Source organism: Acanthopagrus latus, chromosome 14 (assembly GCF_904848185.1).
Source record: "Acanthopagrus latus isolate v.2019 chromosome 14, fAcaLat1.1, whole genome shotgun sequence".
Classification (NCBI taxonomy): Eukaryota; Metazoa; Chordata; class Actinopteri; order Spariformes; family Sparidae; genus Acanthopagrus; species Acanthopagrus latus.
The window spans coordinates 13,271,973-13,298,613 of NC_051052.1; the positions used below are offsets into that span (position 1 = coordinate 13,271,973).

General features: G+C 41.9%; 1 protein-coding gene across 4 annotated transcripts in view; it reads right to left on the reverse strand.

Moving 5' to 3' along the window:
* plxna4 (plexin A4) overlaps window positions 1–26,641 on the reverse strand; it is a 230,963-nt gene that overhangs the window by 90,323 nt on the left and 113,999 nt on the right. For all 4 annotated transcript variants that reach the window (XM_037121531.1, XM_037121530.1, XM_037121532.1 and 1 more), the window contains exon 4: window positions 5,724–5,852. In XM_037121531.1, the coding sequence (XP_036977426.1) occupies window positions 5,724–5,852 (129 nt within the window). The remainder of the gene's footprint in view (window positions 1–5,723; window positions 5,853–26,641) is intronic.

Below are 26,641 nucleotides of genomic sequence, written 5' to 3' on the forward strand. Positions count from 1 at the left end.
ATTACAGTGTCAGCCCTCAGTGGAAGAACCATGCAAAAGACATGATGGATGTCAAGGTAAAGTGCATTTAAGGTGTCGGGTGAGGTCTGACCCTTCGGTGCACAAACAGGATTCACATTTAGTCTGCCATTTTTCCCACTGGCAGGTGCTAGAAGCTAGAAGCCACACATACACACACAAGCACACACAGAGTGGCTAATTCTGCACAGGCTGCATCATCTTGCCCTGGGGCATAGCCTGGGTAAAAATAAGGCCTGTATCACGCAGACGGAGTGCACAGTTTGGACCGTTTCCAGCAGCCTAGACACTGACAAACGATGCCGATGATGACTCCCAGGAATGACACATTTTATTTATTATCTGTCTGCTCTACAGTGTAATGGCCTTGCAGATTTTAAAATTATGCAATAGAAAATGGGGAAAAAGAGAGAATAATACGAGGGACAGAATATACAGCAAAACAGCAGGGGTGAAAAAGAGAGAAGGAGAGTGAACACAAAGGTAAAACTTCAAGAAGGGACTTTGAGTGAGCCAAGAGTTCACTCCAACCTTGTCTGCCCCACTTTGTTGACATTTTTCAGAAGTGTGTCAGGCTGCAACATATCAGCTCTGTTCACTTGCCTTGTTAGACCACAGCAGCCTGCAGCTAAACTGGGACACAACATAATATGCACATCTAAACACCTCCGTAACTCAGAGCCACACACCAGAGGTTGAGGAAGCCACATTGTAAGGGATGTGATGAAAAGTTTCCCGCTGATAGAAATTAAAGGAATTCTGGTATTAAGCGTCTTTGATGAGATGTGAAGACGCGATACTTCCACAAATTGGCTTGTCGGATTTCCCTCAGGGGGGTTCAAAATAGAAAAAGGCATTTGACTTTGAACGATCTCACTCCACTATAGTACACACTTTCAATAATTCACACTTACAGATCTGCATTTGCTACACCGAATATAAATAATTCAGCACTCCGAGTGTGGCAGTCCCAGCACTTTCGAGCAACAGTTTACATGCTGCATGTACAAACCTCAGTGTATGTTGGGGGGAAAAAAACGACTCAAGCAAGAAAACCATGTACTGTAGGGATATGCTTGATATAAGCAACCACTGACTGATGGAACGGTTGCTGGCAGGATGAGTTCATGTGTTTTGTTGGGATGCTCGAGGGTTGTGCATGGCTATGGGAACATTGAAGGCTGGATTAAATGACTAAGACACAACAAAAACTGCTTGAACTGCTCCCAAATGCCCTGGAACGCATGTCAAGTCTCAGCACAGCCAGCCGCTGGGTAGTGTACTCTGCAATCAAAATCATATTCGTTCACGAATGTGTCCAAAACAGGAGTTCTTTATATTCTATTTAACTACATGGACAGTCATGGACAGACATCCATCATGGGAATGAGTGTTGCTTCTACTGGGGACATATACTTGTTCTGCAACAACGTTGGTGGTGCGTGTCATGTGGAATCCACAATGATGTTGAGAACCAAGGTTTCCAAATGTGCCCCATCAGAACATGCATTGTAACTCAAACCTTATCTTGATCAAGGTTATAACTCTACAATTTATCTGTAGCATCTGTTACAGATAAATTCATTAGAAATTAACACTATGTAAGTGTGTGATTTGTACCATTAGTGTACATGCTGAATTTACGGTGAAATTATGCCCCCACCTCTGCTGACACCACCTCATTCATTCCACTAGCATGTCCTCATTGTGGCTGTCAGATGAACCAGTGTTAACTGGATAGTAACACGCTATTGGAACACAGCACCAGCTCATATTAACAGTGGGATTGACCTACCCCTGTCACTCAAACACCAACTCCAACATTCCTAATCACAGCCTATTCTATAATCTGACTGTCCTCTCTATACCAGAACATCTATTTAACCCACTAATAATATGACTCGTATGTGTATGTGTCTGCGTTGGAGCAAGTGTGTGCACGAGTGAGAGAAGGATCCAATTAGAGGACAGCCAATCACTGGATTAATGAGAGAATAGGGGATGACAGATTACTCTGCTAGCAGGAACTGGTGAAAGAAAGCAGGAATGAAGGATTGGGGGATGGCACGGGTTAAAAATGACAATGGGTAGCGAGAGTGGGTTAGAAATGGAATAAAGATGGAGAAAAAGGAGATGAAGAGAGAGGCGAAAAGAACACAAAAGGCGCAATCCTCATTCGCTTTACAAATCCCCTTAGAAATGAATAGAGGTTGTAGAGGCAAAAATCTATAATCCAGAAAGAAAAACAAACCTAACAAAGAGGACACAGTCACAGGATGAAGCAAAAAAGAGATGGAAAGAATGGAAGAGAAATTAAATGAAGGATGAGAAAAATACAATGACTGGGATGTGAAGACCATTTTTTTTGCAGCAGCAGAGGATAATGCATGGGACTGCGTGGATGTGTTTGGCCAGCTTTCTTCTCTAATGAGTGTATAATGTGACACAGACAAGCAGGGTACAGTGTGACTCTCAGCATGACGCCTCTCCCTGAAGCAGGAGATATACTTCTCTGTCAAGGTGTAGCAGTGGTCCAGCTACATTGTTATGTATTTCATAGTTGATTAAATATATCATTTAAAACAGCTGAGCTCCGTATTTTTTTCAGTCCAATTGCTTGGACTGAAAACACATTAAAAAAAACCCACAAGACCCAAGAAAATGTATCGAACCTGGCAACCATTATACAGCAATCACTTTCTTCAATTCACTTTCTGATCGACAGCAATGACTGCACTAAGGGACAAAGTTTGCATCTGTTCAGCATTATTGAAAAAGTTAAGAGCCTTTTCGCAATTTTCTGCAATTTGTCTTTGTTATTTACTGCCAGGATCAGAAATAGAGGCAGCGTGAGAATCACAGTTGCAGATTATTTCTGAAGGCCCAATACTCTATACAGTAGTTCACCTTCACCTTAAGTGGAGCCACAAAGCCTCTGCCTGCAGTGTTTGTATGTCGTACAATTATATGAGGTATGAAAAACAAACACAGAAATGAAATGTGCAACACATCACAAATTTCTGCAATCTGCATTATTCTTCATGACCACATCCTTAATTAAGCTCTACCTCTGTCCCTCTCCTGACCCTTTTTCCTTGCGGTACCTTGTAGACTCTCACACCAACCAGGATCCAGAGGAGGTCTGTCTCTTGGTCCACCCCTGGCTAAGCATCAGTCTAATGGGGAGGGTTTCTAGGCTAAGACCAGCAGGGGAGGAGCTGCATCGACCAACACTGTTCTCAGCCTCCTGTTGCGGGCCCCCCTACTCTTGATTTTTCTCTTTCTGTATTTCTCCCCTATTCCATCTATCACACTCTTGCTGAGCGTCTGGGTCCCAAGGACCAGAAACAGCAGGTAGATCTCTGCTATCGACCAGCTCTGCTGCTTTCGTAGCGTTTACCGCCGCTGGGACTAGGGAATGTGCATGTGTGTTAACCATTATACCAAAATATTGCTGCTATCCGTTCTTCTCTACCTTTGAGATGGAGCAATTTGTGCCCATCTCCAGTGATTGCTGACACTTGGAAACAGATTTGTGTTTCACAGTAAATCAGGCCAGGGACTGGTGATGGTGAAGCAGTGGTTTTCAGCTGCCTCAATTGGAAGTGAAGTTGTTTCAGACTCTTATTAATTGGGCCAATGCTGATACTTTTAAAGAAATTATCATTTAATGGTAATAACTTCAATATGTAAAACTTTTAGAAATGTTTTAAACAGTAAACAAAACACTTTTGGTCTTTACACCCTTTAGCAGTAGTAGTGTGTGTTTGTGTTTGCGCTCAATATTTGTGTGTATGGTAATTCCCAGATGTTCCCCTTAAACAGTTAGTGGAGGTCAGTCCTCTAACTAGGCTAATTGACTAATTACTTTGAAAGTCTCTCTCTCTCTCTCTCTCTCTCTCTCTCTCTCTCTCTCACACACACACACACACACACACACACACACACACACACACACACACACACACACACACAGGAAAACTATTGGCCAACAAAACTCACTTCCGTCAGCAAATTAAAATGGCTAAATTTGTAACTCGATAATAGCGCAACATACAGAGATCCAACAGAATGGGGAAAACATTTAGATGGTGTTCCTAACAAATACTTTGTTATTCTGTAATATCATCTGTGAGCCCCATTACATGCACTATAATCCAAAAGAGAAAAAGAAAATCTCAAAATGTGAACAGATTTGTACTAAAGACTAATTGGATGTAATGAGGAAACAGCATCCTAAATGTCATCATTCTTCAAACTCGTGATTACGGGTGGCTCGAGATAAAGAGGCGGGAGAGAGGCAATGATATGCATATTATCTGAACTTCCGAGCTTTTGCTATTTTGTAACAGCCACATTAATAATGAACAATAAATGGGGCTACTCTGAACTGAAAAGAGAAAGATCCACCACGGGTTCTCTGATTGATGAAGCCATCTTTGAGTGATTTCATTACTGGCCCTTTAACAGTGTGTGATGAAAAGATAATGCTTGCAATAAATGGTAAGATGTCTGTGTGTTTATGGTTTCTGTGATGAATTATCTTTGGGGACCTGGACTCACTTGGATTGATTTATCTTCAAGGACAACAAATGGCTTAAATAACTTTATAGTGGTCTGTTTCAACATTTAGGAAGAAACTGGAGGATTAACACTTTATGTTTGGGCTAGAGAGGACTTTTAACAGTCACTGTATCTGTCAGGCACTGAAAAAGACTGGTCTGCACTATTAATTCTGTTAATAGTTTATGGCTCATCATTCTTGTAATCTTTGTGGACAGATATCTTGATATAAATACAGAATCTGTAGGCAAAGGACAAGAATTTGGTATCGGAATTATTATTGTCTTGTAGCCTGTTTGTAGTCTGAGTAGTATTAACCAGTCATGTTTGATGGACTTGGGTTGTATGCAGGTAAACAGTCCATGAGAGGAGCAACAGAGGTGGAACATATTAACTGAAATGGTATCTCAGAACCATTTTTTATTTATCTATTTATTTATGTATCTATTTGTATTTGCATATATTAATTAGCTGAAATGTCATATACTATCTATTCCCATGTGTCAAGTTGGTGTATAGTTTATGGAATAATCTAAGTAACTGCTTGTGGCTTTTTGTGTGTAATGTAAAAAGAAAGTGAACACCTAATGCAGTGAGTCATACGCGCGCGTGTGTGCATTTATGTGAGCACAGCATGCGCGTTATGGAGTTTCCATGGTGCTCCTTTTGCCTCTGATAGAGGTGTTCACAGTCTCTCTGTGTCCATTACACAGAGTGCTGCTATTTCACTCTACATTCCATGTCATCAAAGGTACTAAGAGAGGTAGTGTGTGTGTGTGTGTGTGTGTGTGCGTGTGTGCGTGTGTGTGTGTGTGTGTGAATCTGTGCGCAAAGACACACACCAACACACGCACAAGTGGATGGAGACCACTCTCCTCTCTCCCAATAATTCAACACATTTATTCATTCCAGCTCTCCGCTCACAGTCTGTTTCTGTAGAAATACACACTCATAGCATCCAACAGTCTATCTAATCCCTTTCTCTCCTTCAGCCAGGCTGTAATGAAATCCTGCATGCTACACCAAAGGTCATTCTACCCTTTGACATAACAAAATGATAAATGCCAGTGGTTATGATATTGAGTCAGCATGGGGTAGATTTCTGATGTGTGTGTTTCTGTGTGGCTGTGTGTGTGTCTGACCTGGGTCTCAGACATGACATAGAGGTAGTGGTGGTCAGAAGAGAAGGCCATGTCTCTGAGGATGGGTCCATTCTCCACCGCCTGCACTGTCTCATACTGCTGAGCACGAGAGGAGCCATCTACCCGGATCTGGAAAAAACACAGAAGCACATTACAGATTAATATATTTCATGTATGCATAACATTTTTACTGGCTGTAGCGCTCCTGTTGCCTCTCAGGTGTTACAACAGCATGATTAGAGAGAAACATTCCTAAACCAAAAATGAAGGAAATAATCAAAAAAATGGAGTCGGGCTAATTCCGTCAGATTAACTGAACATAAAGTTTATATACCAATACTCAAATACCTAAAAAATGTAATATCTTAGATGCAGCTATAACAATTCACATCTGATATGCAGAGGATGAGGTCCTTTGGTCAGGCTCAGTGTCAAGTGTTTGGGTTTTTGAATTCAACCAACATCAAGTTCAGAAGTGTCAGAGAGTACAGAAAAGCAATTAGAAATAAAATGAGTTAAAAACTTAATAAATGAGAAACAAGTTTATAAAAAAGGATGCATAATGAGAAATGTTGCCTTCCTCAAGGAAAGACTTCAAGGAAATGGAACAAAGGTGGCAACAACGTGTACAATTAGGAATCATGGTATCATAAAAAGGCACTTTCAAACATTATTATTGACAAAATTGCCCATCTACCACATACTGCCTGGGGATTTTCCCATGCGTCATGCCTTTCAGTGCTGTATCTAAGAAGCTCATCTTTCTCTATTGCAGCTACAGCCATTCAAAAGTGATTACAGTAATTAGGCATCTGGGCAAGAGGTGTGGTCTATGGGCCCCTAGGTGTGTTTACTCAGCAGAAAGTGCAAGGAATTGGCCCCACACACACTTGGTGGTGTGATGGAAGTGTTCTGGGTTGTGCCCGAACATCTGCTTACATCGTCACACACACCGGCGCACGCACAGGATGTGTTCCAAATGATCCTTTCTAAATCTGGTCCTCTGGCTGTAATTTTCCCACTAACACACAGTTCTGACACCTACCTACCCAAGCAACTTTCAGCACCCGGTAGAGTACACGCACACACACACAGACCAGTGTGGGCTTGCAGACAGGTGTGAAGCAGGTCTTGTTAAAGTTGTGATGACTCTTGGTAGTTGTTTGTGCACTTCAGCACTTAAGGGTTCACAGGTAACGGGCACAAACGGGAGATAATTGGACAGGAAGCAGATGGTCGTGCAGACAGGTGAGTCACTTCATGATTAATTATAATACGCTGATGACAACACACTCTCTGGTAGCATATCATTAAAAAATACCTCTGTGCTGGCCTGACTTAAGCTAGAGTCGTTTTAAGGTCGAGAAGCCTCTACTGTTCTAAGTAGGCAGACTGAACCCTTATTACCAACTGAACACAGAACTGGTCTTTGTAAAGAAAAGGAAATTATTGAGATGGATTAATATCTTATTTTAAAAGATCAAATAGTAACATAAAAAGAATAAAGAGAAATAGCTTTTAGTGCACCGTGGAACATAAAGGTACACTCATATGTGCAGAGGACAACAATCGTCTCTGTATCGCTCCCCTCATCATAATCATAAAGCACTGGCACTAGTTCTAGAAGCACAATATGCACATTCTTTATACTTAATGTCAGTCGCTCCAGCCCTTAACTTTATTCTACATCATAACAGAAACCAACTCCACTGCTGGACAGCCAATTGGAACTTCTCTTTGTCTTTGCTTTGACAATCAACTATTGTACAATAAAGAGAGAAACCTAAGTACACAGGGTACAATTTAAGTCCTGCCCTGCTCCTGCTGCTTCTATTCATATCCAGTTTCACAACATGACATTTCTTTAAACAGGCACCGTCTTTCACCCTGATTTCACCCTGCTCTCTTTTGTTTCTCAGTCATTCTTCCTCTCTCGCTCTGCCTCCTGCTTGGCTTGTGTAGCGATCTTGATCTCAAAGGACCTTGAGCTCTGTGCATCAAAGCCACGCACACTTTCACTGGGAACAATTGTAAGCACTCGGGTCAGTTGCAAAGAGAAGAACAGAAGGCGAATGGGAGAGAGAGAAAGAAGAGAGGCAGGTAGGAAGAAAGGAACTTCCACGCAAGCCGGGGCCAGATTCAGCAGGTGGGGTTATCTAATCTGCCTGATCGGGTGAGTTAATTTGCGCCACCGTGCATATGCGGATAGTACACAGCATTTGTGTGTATGTGCATGTATGCGACGATGTTAATGGGAGAAGTGTGGAGCCAATTGCTGAGCAGAGTTAAAGGTCAGATAGTCAATGGAATATAGAGTTTTATTGTGTTGGGAGAGATCCACAGTCACCAGGGAGCAGAGGGGCTTCCAGGGGAAGCTCCTGTATATTATCCCTCAATCTGACCACCAACAAAAACAAATGAGCCACCAGGGAGTGCACAGCATGTCCACAAGCATGCGACACTAGCTGAATGAGTCACACAGGGACTGGAAGGGAACATTTATGGGAGAAAATGAAAAATCCAATACTTATTTGATCAATAATTATTAGCACTTATAACATATTTAATAGCAATTTTAACCTGTTTTTGATTTTCCTCAACACAGCAGGGTCACCCTAGGCTTGTAGGTTTCAAAACAACAGTCAGAGCAGACTTCATCTCCCCTGATATCATACTGTGTGCTTTGAAGGAAAAAAACTGCCAAATATATATTTTTTTTCTTTTAAAGGAACATCTAGGGCATGATATTTGTTACTACAAGAAGACACACTATCTGAAAACAAAAAGCCCACACGGCATCGACTGAACACAAAAAATAAATCAATTCCCTTGATGAAAGCCAAAGCTAATAATTATGTTTTGTTATGAAACAACTAATCCGGGTTTCATTGTCAGCAACAGTAATTATTAATATGTCTTAAAGTAATTTCTCCATCAGTCTAAAATCATTAAGGCAGCTACAGTGGTGCTAGCCAATATTATCTGATTCCTTTTCAACAGTAATAAAGTGGATTAGCTGCTCTATGCTAAATGGATTACAATGCTAATCTCTGCTATCACATTAGCACTACACAATAGACATTCACTGCCAGACAGTCTTAATTTTGTCTCAGAGTAGTGGGAAGGTGAGAGATGCATTGGGCCCACACATAAATGCACACATACAAGCAAGTGTGTTCACACAAGCACTTGCGTGTATAGAAACATTGGCATTTCACTCTCTCTTTTTCTTTCACACGCTCACACTCACACACACGTGCATACACTGGCTGTCTGGCTGCAGCTACTCATATGGTAATGACTGATACAGGAGGGAGGGGGGGACTGGCACTTTTGACTCACAGAGCACACTTTCTCAGCCCTGGAAAATGTGTCAGGATCCGTTTGTGTGTGCATGTGCGGGGGAAATCGATGCTATATCGGAGATACAGAGAAAATCTCCCACTCCTCCACATAGTGACCATCTTGGACATGAACTGTATCCCCCTAGTGGATGTGAGAGATAACTACATTAACACTACCAGCTGAGACTGAGAAACATTCTGTAGGAAAAATGCACCTTTCTGTGATATTTACTGTCACACAAACACAACAATACCTTTTTAAAGCGTTTCAGACTGAAGACTTACATTTTTTGGGATCTGAAGTATAACAAAATGTGAGGGAAGTGATAATATATCAGAAAAAACAGCCAATTGTACATGTATTTGTTAAACAGGTCCGGTGTTACAGTACAGAGCATAACAAATGCAACCCCATGTGCAGATGGTATTTCTGCTCCGAATCTGTCAATGAAAAATAATGTGCCCAAAGTGACTATCTCCCTCTCTCCATGGGGCTAACAGCTAGCAGAAGGTGTGATACAGACAGGGAAGCCATTCCGGTGTGAAAACCACAGGAGTACCCTCTCTCGGTTTCCTCGCACTGGCACTGTGATCCACAAAAACACATGGAAACTACCGCACTTCCTCTGACTCTGCGTGGAATCCATTTTGAAGCAGGTGCACATGTAATGCAGGAGTCTTCTGTCATATTTTGCATGTGCTTTTTTAAAGAAATGAAGTAAAACTGTGAGATCTGTGCTAACGTTGTGCAGTAAAATCAAAGGCATGTAAGCTGTAAATGTGCAAAAAGCAACTGCTTGGTTTGTCATCGCCTGAATCCAACAGATACCTTATATATCCTGTGTCAATAACATTGTTGCCCCGATGGAACCTTCCTCCAGTGAAAATTGCCCTTTGAAATTCAGTACCTCTGCTTACACATCTAAGCACTTGTATTGATTTTAGACGTGCTATTATGTAGAAACTACTTTACGTCAAGTGATGAGATGGAGAAGTCTAGTCAGTCCTCAGGAGACATAAAAAATACTGCTGCAGCAGTGGTAAGGAGGATGACAGTTGTGGCTAAGTGCAGGAAATACACAGTTAGAACGACCCCCTCTTGCCCCTCTGGAGAATCAACTTACTGAACGTGTGCTTCCTAAAACATGCAATAACTGAAGGAGAGGAACTAAACGTGTAGTCCTGAGTTGGGAAAGCAAGAGCGATTGGAGGATTGTGTCCTTGCTTGCTATGGCATGGAGTTTGGGGTGGCAAAAGGAAGGTTAGTCACACAGAGTTGCAGTCTGTTAAGCATGGCACACACACTAACACGGCATGGCTGGAACACACACCAAGACCAACATGCTGCCAGTGGAAGCCAGAATAAGCTGCTGACTATAGTATCGCTACTGGTCTGACACGAGCCATGCGACAACAGTGAGCAGAGTGGGATGGAGCAGAATGTCATCCAAAGTCACACAGCATGCTGGGAAACTTAAATCACCGCAACACTCGTGTGAGGAATTCCACCAAATCCCTGACACGTGCATGGGCAAACCCAGCATCGGTGCCAGCATGTCTGTGGACTAGAAGGGTCATGAACTCAGCATTGTTCCAAAATGTACTTAGAGAATTGTGTGACATTCAGGTTGTGCAGTTTATTTGTGGTGTTCAATGAGAAGAGCCGCAGTTGTGGCAAGTAATGTTAACAATTCAATCTACCATATTGACTGTAGCTGTGCATTGCATTAGTTTTAAAAAAGCATTTGCATTCATTTTACTTTTTATTTTTGTATTCATTAGCTAGCAGCAAACTCGATGAGCTAGATCAGTGCATTGTTACTGATAGTTTAGCTTTAGACAGACTGTTTCAGTCAGTTAAGGTTTTTGGTATCATTACATTGTTGTTATTTTCCAGTTCTGAAGTGGTTTTGGTTTGTTTTCCTTGTTTTAACAGCAATTAATGACTAACAGATGAAGCATATTTTATATGCAAGTCAGAGACTTACAGAAAGCATCTGTGTAACTCCCCACCATAACAGGGAAGTTGTACTTTGATTAACAATTATATGGGAAAGATATCTGGGTTAAACTGTTGACAACCTGTTGTTTTTCTCATTTGGATACTAACAGGGTCACGTTCCCCAGTTTCACTATGAAATTGCAGGTTAAATATGTACAACCAATTGAATTGATGGCCAAAACTACAAAAACTGGAACAATGTTATAGATAAATCTTCAAGAATTCCTGTTTATTCAGTTGTAATGTCACTTTGCTAAAAATCTGTGGCTCATTCTGGACATTTAAAGAGTGGTTACTACTACCAATACTAACTATAATGTTCACGATACAATATATACCTGAGTTGATTTATGAATTTCAACAGCCTGATAGCATCTTTTAGTGACATGACAGTCAGAGAACAAACAAATCGTGCACACGGAGGTCTCCCTGGGGTCCCCTCTTTAAGCCCTTGGGTCCTGACCCTGTCCAAGATATCAATCAGAAACATTTGAAGCGGCAACAGCATAGCCACATGCCAAATGCCAGTGTAACCCGACCTGCCACACTTAGCTCAGGTTTCGACCCTCATTGTCAAACCACAGCAGAGTGTTAGGCATTCAACCAGGCAAGGCAGGACAAGAAATAAGAGCCCGGAAAGAGAGACAGCCAGACGGACAGAGACAACTGAGAGGAACATTCACTGTGAAAGAGACACGAAGAAAAGAAACAACGTATCGTCACTATATAATGGCAATGTGTCTCTCCAAGCATTCTATTCATACCGACAGCAATACAATAGTTGCTGTCTGATTGCCCAAATCTGTCCAGCTCCCCGAAACATATGGGAGACAGAGAGAAAAAGAGGGGGGAGTGGAGAGAATAACAAAAGGAAAGGGGGCTAGGAGGCGGACTGGATCCATCTCTCAGTGTCAATCAATGCCAGGATGAACCTTCTTCTTCCACATTCAATGCCTCAATATATAGCTTGAGGCAAGATGGTCTGGTGCGAGACTAGTGGGGGAGTGTGGATGATTTGACATTAATCTCAGGGTATTAACGAGGATGTGGCACTCTAATATGGGATGCCAGGCTGGTTGTGTAGCATTGCTGGAGCAGAGTACTACGTATGATCCGCTATTCATCGCCAAGAGTTATTAGGGACAATCAAAGGAGGAGAGACGTTTGTTATTCTGCCTGAGAGGAAGGCTGGCTGGAGAAGTAGGCACTAAACACATGTGGTACTACAGGTGACACATGAATGAGTAATGCCATGGTACTTGTGGTTCATGTGCAAAATCTTCTGGCACAGTATTTTATGTTTTATGATGAGCTATAATGGAGACATCGAGCAGTTATTGAAAGGTATGCCATCAACTCAATGTTTTACTGCTATCCTTTATGGAAGCAAAATATTCATTCAACTCATTAAAGACACTTTTAAAAAATTCCCCCCTTCTTTCCTTCCTTCCTTCTTTCCTTCCGGCTCCACTCCTCTCTCTATAGGAAGATGAGTGGGCAAAAAAAAAAAAAAAAAAAAACACAGCGTGGAACTGAATTCATTCTGTGCTTTAATTCAACATTCTCCGTTTTATGTTTGTGATTCGGCATATCTGCCACACAGCAGGATTTTAATTAACGCATTTCCCCGGTTGCTTTGTGGGTGCAAATCAGGGAAATGTCATTGTTAGCAGGGAAGTAACTACAGAGACATGCGTTGGCAGTGTCAAAACTATGCAGAGTATTGACCTCTATAATGGCCCTCCTGTTGGGTTCGGTTTTATTGAGGTTAATCCTCTGCAGATGTTTTATTTTGGCGAGGTTGTTTAGGAAAAGGCGGTAAAAAAGAAACTTCTCTTGACACGGTTCAGTGAGGTAAAAGTGGCATGGCTGGGCCAGTCGGGGTTTTACTAGGTGGCCTGAGTGTGACTGTGTCATAGCGGCAGATATAACTACAGTGAACAGTTAAAGAAATACAGCAAGGCACAGGAAAAGCAAAAATCAATTTTAAGTTTTGTGAGTGAACAGGTCCACTTATGTTTGTTGCTATTGGTGCTACTTCACCACCTCACATCTGTGATCAGATACTAAAGCAGACAGAGCCGCAGGGGGACCCCTGGCTCACTGACTGACCGCTGTAGCATTAAAGGTGTGGTACCTGTTAGCCTGCAGGTCCATGCGGCCTACTAATCTAACCTTATCCCCCTGCTGAGAGACAGACAGAAAAAGCTGGGAGAGAGGCAAAGAGAAGGACAAGAATGTTATTGTGAGGGATGATGGTGTTGGACGTGAAAGGGGACAAGTGTCTGGAGGCTCCCTAACTCATTTCTCCCCCCGCGCTCTCCTCTCCTCCCTGAATCTCCCCTATGGCTTCAAAGGGTGAGTGACAGGTCTCCCTGCTATCATTCCCTCCACTGCTGAGCTGCCTTAGAGCACTGTGACCAGGCAGGGGGCTCACAGCTCAGCTTTTGTTACTCATTTCCCTCCTCTGCCATTTCTTTTGCTCTGTTCCCCCTCTCTCTCTCCCTCTATCTCTTTCTCAGGTTCTGTCTCAATCTGTAAGTCATAAGGTGGACTAAAATACCTGCAGGCTTACGGCCGGCTCAATCTTGAGAACATTTGTGACCGCTTGACTTCTAACTCACTCAGTTACTCTGAATTTTATTCCCTCTTTTCAAAATTCACTTCCCCTTACTTGGTATGTTTGTTGTAAACTATTTATCAGTTGCAATTACAGTGTGTTCTGTTAGTTGTCTTATTTTCAATGTACTTGTACAGTTGTACTTTTTTCTCATGATCAAATGTGAGTGGAAACAAAAAACCTTGCAGACGTCCGTTTCCCCCTGCACAGCCTGGTGTTTATGTCTTTTTGATGGTACCCACTGTTTCAAGATATTACGGGAAATGGCCTTCTACTTGATGTTTTGATCTACAGTACGTGGATGTGGACGGGAAATGCTCTTCCATCAAGTTAATAAGACAAAAAGCACACAAATGTGCCCAGCCAAGAGCAACGAGCCTTGCCAAGTCTGGACAATTGTCCCTTCCCTATTCCTTATCCCAACAAAAGCAACAATCTTTATTCTTTTTATCCTGGTCTTGTATCATTTCTTTATCCATCAATATTTCAACTTTGACATTTTTCCTCATAAAATGCATAATTCCATTGCTTTTAAGGTGCAGAGAGGATGTCACAGCTCATCTCTCTCAACACAACCCCTCTATTCCTCGTCGTACTTCCCCCCACGCCTTTTCCAATCCAATTCCTCTTTCACTGTCTCACTGTAGAGTCACAGCAGGGTGTTAGATGCGACAGGTAGAGATCTCCTGACAGACCTCATTTAGTGCAGACAGATGCCTGGCCTGGCTGAGAAAAACCCATACGCACATTTCTCTTTCAACCCAATTATTTCCTCTACTGTTTTTCCTTTCTTACCCTGCTATGCTGCAGAGGTAAGAAGTGCTGTGTCCGCCACACTGCTGCTGCAGCTACTGGCTGGGCCTTAAGGACCCCACTGAGGCAACGGCATAATTTGAGCGCACATCACCACCTGTGTCTCTATTACTGGTGCAACCCGGTGGCGGTGCTACAGACCGGCATGCACCCCATTATATTTTGTGACCAGAGGCCACTGTGTGAGAGCTAAAAGGCTTTGGGAGCCATTAATGAAGTCAACATGCTCCCCGGAGAAGTGAGGGCACCAAATCAGCCTATTGTGTCGAATCAAGACTTGGCCTTTCAAGCGACACAGCAGTGCACAAACTCAGAGCTACGGATGCCATTCATTTGGAGGAGTGCGGCGGGCAAACTGTTCCAGCGGGTTCAATAGTTTAAAGACAGCCCCCTGAGTATAATCAAGTTGAGGTTATACTCAGGGGTTCTGTTTGTATGTGTGTGTATGTGTGTGTGTGCATGTGTGTGTGTGCGTGTGCGTGTAATTGACAACACTGGGAAAGGTCTTGTCGGCACCTGTGAGAATTGCAGTACCCAGGAAGCTGGACATATGGCAGAGCAAGAGGCGGCTAGCTTTGATGTTAGACAAGCAGAGAGAAGAGGAAAAAGAGGAGAAGGTTGAGGAGGAAAAGATGCAAAGAAATATCTACCTAACATTCCCTGCAAATGAAACAGATTTCATTTACTGTGAAAGTGTGCTATATGATTGGCATAAAGTTATCAACATAATCAATTTAAATACACTAAGTATTTTAAGATACTTGTGTTTTCTGCTTTAGTGACCACATATTGGAGTCGCTGTTTATCCACCTTCATGTTTATCACAACTCTGTTCCCTCATATTCCACCCTCCATTCCACCCACAATGACTGGCATGCAGCCTTTGGATAGAGGAACTTTGCAGCCAAAATCTCTGTCCAAAGCGTTGAGAGCATATGTGCACGGAAGCTTGTTTAGGAAGTTGGTTAAGACCAGGCTGAAGACCGAAAAATCAAAAGACCAAGAAGTCCCACATGTATACATGCAGCAATGGAAGGACACAGATGCTCATTCTTCTGCTCTATCACATAAGTATACTTAATGGTACTTAATTAGTAGACCACATCCGGCCTCCTGTCAATCACCAATTCAGCCAACCGTTCAGGATGATGAGAAGAGGATCTGGATCCAAGGAGACGGTGAATCACCAAGCTAAAAAAACTTAAGTTCATGATTAATTGAACACACATACCAATGTCAGAAAAACCTTAGATCAGCCATACAAAGAACAGATTTCTAGCTCCACCCAGGAACTCTAAACATAATGGTCAGGTGACAGCTTTGATCAACATTCACAGGATCATTGCACATACACCCCCACTGACCTTTGTGCATCTTTATGTATACTAGTGTTTCACAATACAATAAGAGGGTTTCATTCTTTCATCTCAACTGCAAACTCAACAGCCTTTTCTTGATCAGACCACACTGCTTCTATAAATGTCAGTCAGCGGCCTGTCCAAAGACAGTGGTGGAGATGTCTAGGTCTGATAGTGACCTACGGACAGGCTCAGATCAACTTTAGCCAAGGTGAAGGGATGACTTTGAAAACATTTCTGTCCTCTTTTTTTCCAGACTATGCTTTGTTTTAGTGGTTATCTATCTATTTCCCTTACTGCTTATCAGTCTGTCCTCTTCTCTCTGGTCAATACTAATTTTCGGCTTGTTTACCAGGGCAAACAGAGCAGTTCATTGACTTCAAGGGTGTGATTGGTTTCCTGGGAGATAAGGACAAATACATAAATACACAAAGAGATACACAGCACGCACTCATACGTGGACAAAGAAAACAGCAAGAAAATCTCAAAAAACCTGAACTTTTAAATGTGCAGCCGCAAATGTGGAAAAGACAGTGTAGTGAAGACATTAGGGGAGAAGGCACTGTGTGTGTGTGTGTGTGTGTGTGTGTGTGTGTGTGTGTGTGTGTGTGTGTGTGTGTGTGTGTGTGTGTGTGTGTGTGTTTGTCCAGGTGTGTGAATAATAGATGGGGAGTTGAGAGCCAGACGCTGTCTGAGAGCAGACATCACCCTGGATCCCGTTACCACACATTGCCATCAGAATAACTCTGGAGACACAAGCGCACACACACAAACGCACACACCATGACCCAAGTTCAAGCTTTAATACGCATGCACGGGGGTCTACACGTGCACAGTCCTGTGCACACTCAATCCCAGTGACCTTTCTGCACCCCTGTGTTGTGATTCTCACTGCTCTCTGCCTGTGTCTCTACTCAGGTGTAATCACAGTGTTCAGGAACATGATCTTAAGATGGGAATTTTAACTCTTATTTATTTATTTATTTATTTTAAAAAGGTGCACATTCATTTAGAAATGGTGTCTCTATGGAACAGACAGACTAGATTCTGTACAGAGTGGCACGCACGCACGCACACACGCACACACACACAAGCACACATATTAAATCTATGGATCACTGACTGGAGCTTATGATCACACATACTCATGAATTCATGAATTACCAATGGCCTGAGCTTTCCTTTTTGGACTTGTGCAGATTTGTGTGTGCTTGTGAGTGTGTGTGTGTGTGTGTGTGTGTGTACCAGCGTGTATACGGGGAGCATTCATTGCCTACCCTTCAGTTTTATGTTGTGGTGATTTATGAGCTACCTACCAAAGTTTCTAATTAAATAGGGAAGCACCTCACAACCAATTCCTCAGAGATAAGCAGGTGTGTGGATTTCTGTGTTCCCTCCTTATTGTCTGTGCAAGTGTATATGTGTACATGCAGTATGTGTGTATATTCCCTTGTTTTCAGCCCCAAGGGTGCTTCTTTTCCTTCTCATCTCTCCTCTTTGCCTTTATTCCTTTATTAAACAGACTGGCGCTCTAGCTCTATTATACCTGTTTCCACACTGAAGTGAAAAATTGCATTGCTGGCATAGCAGGGGACAGAGAGAGGGAGACAAAGACACAGGCAGAGAGCTAGAAAATGAAAAACAAGGAGAGTGAGGAGGACAGGGAGAGCGAGGAATAACACTGCAGTAAACCCTCCAGGCATGTGCGATAGCAATGGCAATCACTGGCGGGAAGATGGTGTGACTGAGAGAGGGCAGGAAGACTAAAGGCCAGCGTCCACTGAAAATGGTCTGGATGCATTCCACGAAGGCTGTTAGTGTCAGAACACCTACAGAACTGGCTGGTGTAATGGTTTCAATGTCCACCAGCTACAGGAGCTGTGCGTGAACAGACATTATTGGTGCTATTTTTCGCAACATCACTAGTCTGTCATAGTCAGACCTATTTCCACAGCGCTGTGTCAGCGCTGGAGAAAAGTCTGGCTGCACCAGTCCTCTGGCATCCATAGGTTTCCTGGGGGGGTTAATGGGAAAATTATTATGTGTAATACTACCAGACTCGTCAGAATAACAATAAGTAAATAATGCACGCTTTAGAAGCATTGGCTAAGTGAGCTAAATGATGACAATACTAGTGTTAGTAGTAGCTGTGAGATGGTGATTTTGAAGATGCTAACACCCAAAAAGTAGAAGGAGAGGAGGTATATTATTGCAGCATAGATGACATAAATGATTATTTTGTAAGTAAAAATGAAATTCTATTCTGTAACTTTTTGACTCAGCCATTGCACACATGTCGTTTCTGCTCAAGCGTATAATTTGCAGCGGACATTCGCCATAGGAACAGGAAGGTGATTGGACCAGAGAGAAGGACAGAAATACAACACATACCCAAGAGAATCAGGCCAGCTCCCGTAAGTCACTTCTATTTCCTTTTCTCTTCTCGTCCTATCTTATTCTCACTTTCAAACATCCACCAGAGGCAAACACATTAATCACAACACAAGTTCATTTCTATGTCTCCCTGAATGTGGTGCAATACCTCATCCTGAATTATGTCTGACACACTGGAATTGTATCGTTAGGCCATGGCCCTACTTAAAACCTTTATAAGGAAACAGGGCTTGCCAGAAAAAAATCACTATGATGCATCAGTCTTGGTGACACTTATTACAACGTAGGTGGCAATTTCTTCAAGTTTTGTAATATAAGCATAATAATGTATTCCATCCATTTAGCTTACACAAGAACTAAAGGTAGTGAAGAAAATGATTCCCAACCTAGTCATAAACTCAACACTAAAATCTTGGTCTTTGGACAATTTTCAAACTCATTCCCTCTCTTCTACCAATGGAGACATCACAAGCATAAGCCGTCCTTTTACTGACTCCACGGGAGGCTTTTCTAAAATTAGCGCTTCTTTATCAAGGGAGCACATTAGAGTTTCACGCCCATGCATTTTGCCGTAGCACAAAAGCATTGTATTGTGCATGATAATGGAGGCTTCACAGTGGGAGTCAAATAACTTCACCCCATAAATAAATGAGCGTGTTGTTTCGGGATGGCTGGTTATCTAATCACAAAGACGAGGGAACAAATAAAAGGCGCATGTGAGCATGTTTGAATACAATCAATACCTCTACTACTAAGTTTCAATGTGTGTGTAGTTACTCTGTGTACACGGACTCAAAACATGATAATACCACGGTGTAAATCAAACTGAACATTCACACTGCATAAGACACTGCAGGAAATTCAATTCTGGGCTGATATTAATCCTAACGTGTCAAAGCACAGACTCATGAACGGAATATTGTTCTATGGTTCTCTGTTCAGACAGTTTAGTTAAAGTATATGTGGTGAATGTGACTTTGCTGATATGACAGTCTGAGGGCATCAAATAACCTTCATCATTCTCTAACTCCTACTCTGCCTCGTGTCCTCTGCACCTTCTTAACCACCTCGTCTCCGTCCTCATTTTATTATCTGTACTCACTTATTCTCTACCTATTCTGCGCTTTTACGACGTAACATATGAGAAGTACGAAGAGCAAACAGAAAAACAAAGTGTCCCTGTCAGTACTGAGCGAGCCTGAATGACAGAGGTAGGAAGAGGCAGAGGAGGTGAGACAGATCACCTGCAGGATGTTCAGATAGAGCTGGGTGTAAGCTGCGCTAAAACTTGAAGACTGATAAAAGTTAATTCTTTCTCGGGGAGAGACAGAGAGAGAGAGAGGGGGAGAGGAGTCTAAGAGGATATTTGGTGAATGGAGCCTGTCAGCTCACGTTGTGCAGAAATCCTCTTATACCTCAAAATTTCAATTAGGTGGGGAAGCGTTTTGCTGTGGTGCGCCTCTCTCATTCGTTGCAGGAAGTACAAGGTGCATGAGGTGGGATTTGTCACAGCAGCGACAGGCCCGCTCCACCTACATTATGATTCAAAGAACACACACACAAACACACGCACCCACAAAGGAAGCTCCCCCTTCCACCTGCCAAAGCCATTTCGAGTGACAACGGCGTTACACTTGATGCTACTTCAGTGTTCAGTGAGCGGTGTTGCAATTGAGTTTGTTCCACTGAGGAGGATCTGAAATTTAAACTCCACAGGTTTGTGTTGGGCTGCTGTCATCTGTACGACAGCTACAATTACACTATGTGTCATCCTCTCCAAATGAAACTGACTTACAGTAATTACAACGCCAAATGTAGCAGCCGTTTTCATGCTTTGCTTCTATTAAATCCTGACCTTAGTTTTTCACTTTCTTTTCCCCATCTGTGTTACTATCACACATGACAGAAGAAGAACCATAACATTAAACTTAAATCCTGAAATTGATTGTAACGCCAAATGAAACATTTACATTTCGACTAAGTAAAAAGACATGTTTATAAAACAATAAAATATTGATGTTGTGTTAATAATACATACATGATAATATCCTGATTACTCACTAATCCAGCACATATTTCAGGCATTGTTTATATTTTGTTTATCAGTTCATCATAGACTATGAGCTTCACACAGGACTCTTTTTGCTCGGGTAAAAATCCATCGAATCCCCACTCAACCAACCCCACTTACCTCCTTACATCGACTTCTCTGGCTCCTTATACTACATTGTCCTTTGCTCCCATAACTATCACCCCTTGCTGGTGCTGCAAATTCATGTGTTACTTTTCACAGCTTAGCCAGGTACAATGTTAACATAATGAAATGATAGCTACAACTATGAATAAAAGACCAAAGTTGTAATAAACCTAACTTACTTAAATTCAAGGTGAATACAAATATCTTTGTTTAACTTTAAGGTGAATACAAATATCTTTTTTTAACCTGCCTACTTGCACTGACTAATCTGTTCCCACTTCCAAGCAAGTTTTGCTTTCTACCTTCGCTCATCCTTAAACTATCCCATTTCTCTCCTCCAAGCATTTTACCCATTTTGTCATCTATCTCCTCAGCGTTCTTTACAAAATATCCATCTCTTGTTACCCTGCATCCCTTTTCTCTACAATCCTTCCCGCACCTACTCTTTTACTCTCTTTCTTGCCCCATTGAGCCCTTCTGCTCCTTTCTTTCCCAAAACTCTATCCTGTCCTTCTCTTCCTCTCACCTTCTCCCCCTGCACTCTATTCCCAGCTTCCCAGCTGGCTTTCATCTTCCCCAGGTTAGATTACGGTAAAGCACTGCCTGTCTGCCAGCATTCCTGAAAGCTTTTCATCTCTGCTCCGATTCATCTGGGGAGACAGAGAGTGAGGGAGCGGGATGCAAAGGGTGAGGGAAAGAGAGAGAGGCTGGGAGAAAGAGAGAGAGAGAGAAAGCTGTTTTGCCGCAACTATGGATTTCAGAGCCTTCAGTGGTTAACCTGCACTGCACACTGCACTGGCTGATGGGAAATTTCCCCGCTGGTCTCTTGGCTGTCTGAAACGCCCACTCAGAGCTGAGAGCACACCTCACTGGGGACAGACAGATATGCATACACACACATACACACTTTACCTAATGCAGCACACAGAAAGAGACCCTGTAAACATAAACAACATGCACATTATCCAAAGTGTAAACAAAAGCAAGTGTTGTCTGAACATGTATTTCACATACGATTACAGTAATCTAATCTAAAATCTAGCAGTTTACTTCTGGCTCTGTGCTGGTATGAAGGTATGAATGTTAAACAGTTAAAAGTTAAACTGCTCTGACACCGTGATAATACACCTGGAGATGTATTTACGGTGTAATTGAGTCAGATAGGCAACGCTCGTCTCCACACCGTAGTCTGACATTTTCTCAGCTTTTAGATAAAGAATGCATGAAATGTAAATGCAACAAAAATGAGCCTAAGAGTGTGTGTGTGTGTGTGTTTGTGCACATACGTGTGTTTCTGCCCACATTCATGCATTGACAGCTTACAAACAGCAGTACAGGTTTAATTACAGAAGGCCCTCCAGCTGTTTATCGCTCTACGTCAGTGTGTATGTGGGTGTGTATTTGTGTTTTTGCCCAAGTGTATTTGTGTGTTTCTGTGGAAATGGGGGGACTGTGTCAGTGGGTGAGTATCCGGTGCAGCTACTCTAGACTGCAACAATTATGTATGCGTCTGCGAGGTTCGGTTTATACGGCTGTGTGTGTGTGTGTGTGTGTGTGTGTGTGTGTGTCTGTTTAAGACTATCTGTGTCAGTGTGTGTGCGTGCCTGTCTGTGTAGATAGCAGCACATGTGGAGATTTAAAAAACAAAATGTGCTTTCGTTAACCATGTTTGAAACACAATTCCCAAAACGCCGCTACAAATGTCAATCCATTCTGTATTTAGTGAATCCTCCTACTGTTGTAATTTTCAAATAAGCTCAGTATCTGGAGTATAAAGACAGACTAAGATGCTCCACTCAGACATAAAACATCAATGGATCTGGGGCTGCACATAACCATTACTATTATTATTGATTCATCTGATGGTTATCCTTTAAATTAACTGATTAATGGTAAAGTCTATAAAATGGCCATTACAAGTCCCATGAACCCAAGCTGACGCTCTCAAATTGCTGCACTTCACATTGTAATAGAACAAAGCCCCCAAATTACATTTTGCATGACAAATGAACAATCACAAGAGATCTGTGGTCAATTATTTTTTGTCATCAATGCACCAATCAATTAGTGGAGCCATTGTTTTGGCAAAGACTGGAAAAAAATAATTGGGTAACACTTACTTTAGTCCATTACAAGCAAATGTATTGGGTTTTATTGTTAATTTCAAGCTTACTAAGCTTTTCTTTGTTGCTTTATTAAAATGAATGCGTACTTACTTTTGTCTCCATTAGCAGTCACCTATGCGATTTTCAACATCTAAAGTGAGAACAATGCCTTGTTAAGGTTAATAAATCCATTTCATTAGAAGTTAACTATGGTTTTTGCAAGTCCTACATCAAGGCTGGGCACTATGTGTGATCAAGGTTGATTAGATTTGAATTAAAAAAATAGAGGTTAGGTTTGAAAAGCCTTTGCAACTATTTAGTGACACTTATTATATTACAAGAACGTTAACATAAAGTGTTACCAATGTAGGCTACAGTAAACAGAAAAATCATGTATCCTGTTTTTAATATGCAGTATGTGAGAGCTTTTCTGCTATCCTCTACACATCACTTTGCATTCCCCTTCCAACACACAGTCACATCCAAATCTCATTGTACCAGCTCTATCCTCTATGATGGGGCTGTGTGATGATATGGTGCTATGAAGCATTAGGGGCATCCCTGCATGGGAAATTTATGGACCTGCCAGTCTTCTGGCCATACTCACAACTCCTACACCCTTTAATCTTACTGCTGTCATCCACTGTCACTGCCTTACGACTATGGCCTTGGCAAACTGCCAGCTGACACATAGGCACTATGTGTTTGTGTGTGTGTGTATGTGTGTGTGCGTGCATGCATGCTTGAGAGCATGAATGTGAGACTGTTGAAATACAGCACCATTGTGTAGTACAGTAGCGTACAGTATGTCAGTCAAATGTAGGCCAGAAGTGACAGGCAGAAGTGCTGCTCTAGTAACAATACGCAACCTTTAAAATATAAATGCTGTGATCGTACACAGACAACAAACAGAAAATACAAGCCAAGTAGCAGCTCGCTCCCAGTCCAATTCTTGTATGTTAGGCACAACACACTAATTTGGCAAGAAAACAGGGAGTGATAGAAAAAGACTTGAAAGGAAAAACAAGGGAGGAGTGGGGAGGATAACAAAGCAATGCTTTTAGACTCGCAAACTGCACTGAATTAGCCATTTCTGAAAATAGTTAATTCTTTATTCTTTGGCAGAAACTACCATCCTCACGCAGAAAAATGGAAATTATACATAATGACTACATTTACATGTATGTCATTATAATTCTTATAATTGCAGCTAACAGGATGTGGTGCTTATTGCCCTGAATCATCTACACTTTTCTCAATAGGCCCTCAGAGGCTGTTTGGTTGTTGTCCACATCCTCTGTGTGCAGATTCAGAAGTCACTTGAGGCAGATGAGCGTGCTTAATGAATGAGTGAATGAAAGAAGTGATCAACACTCTGGCACATGGCCTACAGACCCGCGCGCACACACACACACACACACACACAAAGACGAGAGCTGAGCCTAACCTTGTAATGATAAGCATTTATAACTAAAGCCATCCGCAAAACAGCTCATTCGTCAGGCTCTGTGGGAAGCTTATTGTTACTGAAGAGGTGATGGGAAAGTGCTGTGATCAGCCAAGAAAGTAATTATAAAATGAAACATCAACAATAATGTGCAAAGTTGGAAAGCAGCACTCTGCAAATTCTCAATAAATTAGCATGAATTTAACATAAAGGAAGGACACAATACAGTACTGCTTCTGCATCATTTAATGCACTTTGCAGCTATAAGGTAAACATGGCTGAACGTCAAGTGTTTATATAAGCATCAAGAAGAGGGTACAAGCTAGACTCAAGGCTAAATCTGTCTAAGCTCTGCATAAACGACATACTCAATTTCTGCCAATAGTATTTTTCCTCCTGCTATGCTTCATGTTTTTGATGGGAATGATTCAGTGATAGAAAAAATCTAAGACTAACATATTCATAAATAACGCTGCTGCTATCGACTGCCAAACATCAATAAAGGAAAAACAGATGACCGTCAGGACCTCAGAAGATGCAGGGCTGAATGGTCCTCCCAGCCTCTAGAGCAGGTTAATTGCACAGTCTGGAGGGGAGTGCTGCCTCAGTGCTTTAACTTTGGACATAGACAGATGGGTTCGCTCACCCTTTTCCTGTCTTTCTCTCTCTGTGGAATGAAAGCTGAGCATCATTATATGTCAGGAAGTCTTCAGGTGGATCTGCTGAGTAAGCACACTGACCGACCTCATCCATTTTATCTCTCAGTCTTTCCCATTGTTCTGGGTGTGTAGAGTTACTGGAACTAATACTGTCTAAATGGTAAAACCGGAGTGTGTAACACTAATTGTGTAATCAATCAATTGCTGCATTGTGTTAAAACTGCAATCAATATATGCAATTAATACAACCAAATGCACTGCAGCGCTTTTTTTTTTTTTTTTTTGCATGCTGTCACTGTATGGTAATAGTAAAAGGGATTATTGTTGTCACTACTCAGCTAGCCTGTGTAACGTCAGTCTTTGGGGAAATTAACAACATTCTCCTGTTTAACTGCAAGTCTTGCAACTTACATATTGAGTGACTGATGCAGTGGGGACATTGCAGCACTGACAACATTGACACACTGGCATTGGAGCCAAGTTTCGCTTTCTGAAAAAAAAGAAAAAAAAAGAAATGCAGTAATGGTAAGCTGAAAAGGGTCCTGGGATGTCCTGTCCTCCGTCTCTTCCATTGTCTGTAGTTGCATCCTCCTAAACTGGAAACTGCTCCCAGCAAAGTGCATTCCTTCAACTAGAAAAAATCAAAATCTCTCTCACTTCTCTACTCTCTTTAGCTGAAAGCTGAAATGGTCAAAGTCTGCACCAACAGAAGCTCTTACAGAAAACACTCTTGGTCTCACCTTTAATTCCATGACTTGAAAGAAAAGGTCCATATATTCAATTATTGTTTTAACCTCTTTAGTAAATAAACTGAGTAAAAATGATGTTTTCATTTATGCGAGTTACCTTTCATTCAATAAATATTAAACTATCCTTCTGGTTATTATAAACACAGATCTTGTAAGATAAGAATCAGCTACCAAGCAACAAGAATGACTTAATCAATGCCTATCTAAAGGTCACATTGCTGAGGTTTATGTTATGATCAAAAATCAAATGATTGTGGAAACCTTTCAACATCTGATGCTGTTGAACTATAATAGAAATATTAATAGACTTGTTAGAAAAAAAAATATCCACAGATATTAAACAACATGAGATTTGATATATATTAATCTGGGATCACACTCACTGGTTGATGGTGCATTGCAGAACCTCCAGTACACTCAAAATCGCCCTGAACCCATTTCCTCACTCCTAACCCCTAAACTGCCCCATTCGAGCCCTATCATCTCCATCTCCCAGGGGCTATGTATTTTAGCAAGCCCGGTCTCAGGCCAGGAGGACTCGAGGAGGCTACTGGTAGAAGGATTAGCTTTCCTATCCTTCTACAGCTCTTTACCATTTTAATGAGGCAGGGCCAGAGGGTCTTTCTTCTGCCCCAGCCAACTGTGTCATAGTCTGGGCCTGGGGACAGAGTACAGCTGCACGGGTTCAGGGACGGTTCTAATACAGCACAGCCATTGTACAGGGAAATAGAGTGAGATATGGCGCTGATGAGAGGGGAATGTGGGGAGGTGTGTGTGTGTGCGTAGGAGAGAGAAACAGACAGAAGTATGTGGGTACCGTATGTGAGTGTGTACGCACAAACCTCCATGTGTGTCTTCTACCAGAATAAAAGAGTAATTTAGGCCTTTCTATGGGCCTACCTCCAAAGCTCCCCTGGTATGCACCCCGATAACACAGAGAGGGCACATGTGGATTAACTCTCTATTGAAGGAACTGTAATTACCTGCTGATATGAATATTATTATTACCACTGGGTAAAAACCTGACAATTTTTCCTTTCAGAAATCCACAAAACCAACCGAGTGAATGGTAAGGGTTAACTAAGCTAGGGAAAAGAAATTGGGCAGTAATGCTTTATATGCAACATCACTTTCACAAAAAGACAAAGAACATCAGGCCGAGTCAGTGAAAGGGCAACTGTCTGGGACTGTATTACGCTGGGATTAAACAAATACACAAATCCTTTCAGA